Here is a 4,808-nt window from a genome sequence, read left to right on the forward strand (position 1 = left end):
AGTCTGATATCTGTTTTGAATATAGTCAATCCATTTTTTCCATTCCTTTAAGTATCTTTCTTGGGTATTGTCTTTCAAAATGGCTAAGATTTTTGCCATCTCAGCCAAATTGGCAACTTTCAATATCCATTCTCCTATTGTAGGTACTTCTTTTTTCTTCCAATACTGTCCTATCAGTAATTTTGCCACTGTTATTAGATTTAAAATCAGTTTACTCTCAATTTGTCTCCTATTTCTTGTCAAGCTACTTGGCCAACTCATCCCCTTGTAAAAAAAATCTTCTTCCAGAGCCAGAGTTTCTGCATGGATTTCTTTACCTCTTCATTCCTCAGGGTGTAGATCACAGGGTTGAGGAGAGGAGTAACCATGGTGTAGAAGACAGCGACCAGTTTGTCTGAGGAGAAGTTGGAAGCAGGGCGGCTGTAGAGGACGATGCAGGGCCCCAGGAACGAGACCACAACCAGTAAGTGGGCACTGCATGTGGAGAAAGCTTTGCGGCGGCCTTCAGCCGTCCGTCTTCTCAATGAGAACAGGATGATGATGTAGGAAGTCACTAAGGCCAAGAAGCACACCAAGGAGATCATGCCACTGTTTGATACGATGAGAACGCCGGTGAAGTACGCATCAGTGCAAGACAATTTGATGACCGATGGGACATCACAGAAAAAGCTATCGATGACATTTGGGCCGCAGTAAGGGAGGCGAACGGTGAGAACCGTTTGGACCAGGGAGTGGACGGTCGCGCCCACCCACAAACCACCCACCAAGTACCCACAAATCTTCAGGTCGACATGTTTCACGTAGTGCAATGGGTAGCAGATGGCAACGCAACGGTCATAAGCCATGATAGTCAGGAGGAAGATCTCGGCACAGGCACAGGTGTGGAGGAAGAAGAGTTGGGCCACACATCCTCCGAAAGTGATGACCTTCTGGGAGAGGAAGCTGTCAAGCAGCATCTTGGGTGCAGTGACAGAGGAATGGCAGATGTCAATCAAAGAGAGGTTCCCCAAGAAGAAGTACATGGGGGTGTGGAGGCACCGATCAGAAGCCACCGTCACTATAATGAGGACATTCCCTATTAAAATAAGCTGGTAGATGATGAAAAATATGACAAACAAAGCCAGCTCCAGACTCCGGATATCAGTCAGCCCCAAGAAGACAAAATGAGTCACCGTCTGGTTGAACTCTGACATTGGGGTGGGATAGGTTGAAGTCCACACCTTCAACCTAAATAGAGAGAAATAATGTGTTTGCTTCAGAACACCTCCAAATCTACAAACATAGAAACACATACCAATAAACCATTCCTCAATATGAATACATCCTGGACATAAACTGTTTCAACTCCTACCCTCAAAACGACGCTATAGAGCACTGCACACCAAAACAACTAGACACAAGAACAGTTTTTTCCCGAAGGCCATCACTCTGCTAAACAAATAATTTCCTCAACACTGTCAGACTATTTACTGAATCTGCACTACTATTAATCGTTTCATAGTTCCCATCACCAATCTCTTTCCACTTACGACTGTATGACTGTAACTTTGTTGCTGGCAATCCCTATGATTTATATTGATATATTGACCATCAATTGTGTTGTAAATGTTGTACCTTGATGAACGTATCTTTTCTTTTATGTACACTGAGAGCATATGCACCAAGACAAATTCCTTGTGTGTCCAATCACACTTGGCCAATAAAAATTCTATTCTATTCTATACCCCACATCACCACTTCCTTACTTTGGTAGTAGATGGGATATACAGTAGTGGCCAAAATTATGGAAACCTTTTGGGGAAAGTGTATTTTCTAAAACTAGCTAATAACATCACTTTTTTTTTTTTTTTGAGTAGTACCAAGGGTGAAATGCTCCCGGTTCGGACCGGATCTCCCGATCTGGTAGTGATGGCGGCGGATGGTTCCAAGAACCGGTAGCAAAATCTCTGCCCCCTACCCCATGCCCAGCTGAGCCATGCGATCATCAGAAGTTTTGGGGGGTTTTTACTTTTAAAAGCTTTTTTTCTTCAGCCAAAAAAATGCTTTTAAAAGTAAAAAAAAAAGGCTCTGATGATCGCGCGGCTCAGCTGAGATCATCAGAGCCTTTTAAAAGCATTTTTACAACCACTTCAGCCGAAGAGGTTATTAAAAATGCTTTTAAAAGGCTCTGACAATCCTAGCTGAGTTGCCTGATCGTCAGAGCCTTCGGTAGAGAAAATGCTTTTAAAAGGCTCTGATAATCCCAACTGAGTTGCCTGATCATCAGAGCCTTTTAAAATCATTTTTAACAACCTCTTTGGCCGATGAGGTTATAGAAAAAATGCTTTTAAAAGTGGAAAAAAAAAAGTCGGCCGCACCCGCCTAGTCACATTAACCCCCAACCAAGCCACACCCACAGAACAAGTAGTAACAAATTTTACATTTCACCACTGAGTAGTACCATAAAATTATATATCAATGGAAAGATAATTTAATCAAGAATGTAATGCAATCACTTTGATGAAGGATTTGCTATTAGAATAGCAGTTACAATATAAAGAAGAAAAATGAAACACGTAGAAAAAAACGAGCTATAGAAAAACGATCACCATAGAAAAAACGAGATATACAAAAATGATCCCCATGTCAGTTAATACTTAGCAGGATAACCTTTAGCATGAATTACGGCCAACATCTTCCCATGGAGTGAACCAAGTCTTTTAGTTCTGCAGCTGTTATCATGTGGAACCCAGAATGAAGGATTGCTTCTATTAACTGGGTTTTATTGTTGGGTTGCTTCTGACTAACAAGTTTCTATAGTTGGCTCCATAGATTTTCAGTTGGGTTAAGGTCTGGGCTATTCACTCCACTTTTTCAGGTCTACAATTAAAGTCCTCTTTTTGCACACACACACACACACACACACACACACACACACACACACACACACACACACACACACACACAGAGGCCCCTCTGCACATTGTCAGATTACTTCAAAAGACTGTGATATGTTTATCAAGTCTTCCTACAAGGGAGTTGTTCAGATTTTCAATTGATGTGCCTGGTTCAGAGGTCAAAGGGGCCTCTGTGGCTCAGACTGCTAATGCAGTCTGTTATTAACAGCAGCTGCCTGCAATTACTGCAGGTTCTAGTCTCACCAGGCCCAAGGTTGACTCAGCCTTCCATCCTTTATAAGGTAGGTAAAATGAGGATCCAGATTGTTGGGGGCAATAAGCTGACTTTGTATATAAATATACAAATAGAATGAAGACTATTGCTAACATAGTGCAAGCTGCCCTGAGACTTCGGAGAAGGGCAGGATATAAATGTAAAAAAAAAAAGTCTCCTTTTTTAAAAAAAAATTTTTTTTTAATTATTTTATTTTAATACAAACAATACATCTTCCATTAAACAGTGTGTCATCTGGGTATAAATGCTTTGTGCAATAACAATTAAAATTTACAGCCATATTCATTAATTGTCTATTCTTAACTTAATACTTAGGACACGGTGGCTCAGGGGCTAGGACGTTGAGCTTGTCAATCGAAAGGTCGGCAGCTCAGCGGTTCGAATCCCTAGTGCTGCCGTGTAACGGGGTGAGCTTTGTCCCAGCTTCTGCCAACCTAGCAGTTTGAAAGCACATAAAAAATGCAAGTAGAAAAAATAGGGACCACCTTTGGTGGGAAGGTAACAGCGTTCCGTGCGCCTTTGGCGTTGAGTCATGCCGGCCACATGACCACGGAGACGTCTTCGGACAGTGCTGGCTCTTCAGCTTTGAAACGGAGATGAGCACCGCCCCCTAGAGTCGGGAATGACTAGCACATATGTGCGAGGGGAACCTTTACCTTTACCTTTACCTTTAACTTAATACTGATTATACATACTGATTATCTAATACTGTTAACAATTCTCTTCTTAGCTTATTTAATTCTATTAATATATTTTCTGTATTTCACTAATCTACTGGTATTTCTAACTTTCATATTTATTCTCTAGCCATCGGTAAAATAGTTCCCATACAATATAATATTCAGTTTGTTCCTTCTGTTTAATTGCAAGTGTTAACCTATTCATTTCTGCACATCCTAATATTTTCCTAATCACATTCTCATCTGCAGGAATCTCCTGACTTTTCCAATTTTGTGCAAATACAATCCTAGCTACAGTTATTACATGGATAATCAAATATACATTCTCTTTATGATAAGTTTCTGGTAAAATCCCCAACAAAAATAGAAGTCTCTTCTTTCTTCTGCTGACTGAGTTCAGGATTAAGGCACGTTGAGACAAACACAGTTTTGCTACTGCAAATTTCTGCCTCAGTTTCTGCCTTGTCTAAATAGCTCTCTGGTTTGATATGTCTATCAGCTGGGGGTCAACACCACCTCATGGTTGAGTAGGTCAGCTCAAGTTTGAAAATCATTGTTTAATGTGCACCCTTACAGGGGAAAAGAAATTTCACACACATTTCAGATATAGCCCTTGCTGTTTCCAGATTTTTTCAAGCTTAAAAGCACATGGAGTAGATGATAGGTAGATGATAGGTAGATGATAGATAAAAGATAGATAGATCGATAGATAGATAGATGATAGATAGATAGATAGATAGATAGATAGATAGATAGATAGATAGATAGATAGATAGATAGATAGATAGATAGATAGCAGAGAGAGATGATATATAGATGATATAGATATAGATATAGATATAGATATAGATATAGATATAGATATAGATATAGATATAGATATAGATATAGATATAGATATAGATATAGCTTTGGTCGCCACAATGTAAAAAAGATGTTGAGACTCTAGAAAGAGTA

At 40.0% G+C, this 4,808-nt stretch overlaps 1 protein-coding gene across 1 annotated transcript; it reads right to left on the reverse strand.

Moving 5' to 3' along the window:
* Positions 1–257: 257 nt before the first annotated feature.
* On the reverse strand, positions 258–1,193 carry LOC131197900 (olfactory receptor 4E2-like). The gene has a single exon (XM_058182403.1). The coding sequence runs from the start codon at positions 1,191–1,193 to the stop codon at positions 258–260; it is 936 nt and encodes a 311-aa protein (XP_058038386.1).
* Between the last annotated feature and the right edge of the window lie 3,615 nt (positions 1,194–4,808).

This window comes from Ahaetulla prasina, chromosome 4, assembly GCF_028640845.1.
Source record: "Ahaetulla prasina isolate Xishuangbanna chromosome 4, ASM2864084v1, whole genome shotgun sequence".
Classification (NCBI taxonomy): Eukaryota; Metazoa; Chordata; class Lepidosauria; order Squamata; family Colubridae; genus Ahaetulla; species Ahaetulla prasina.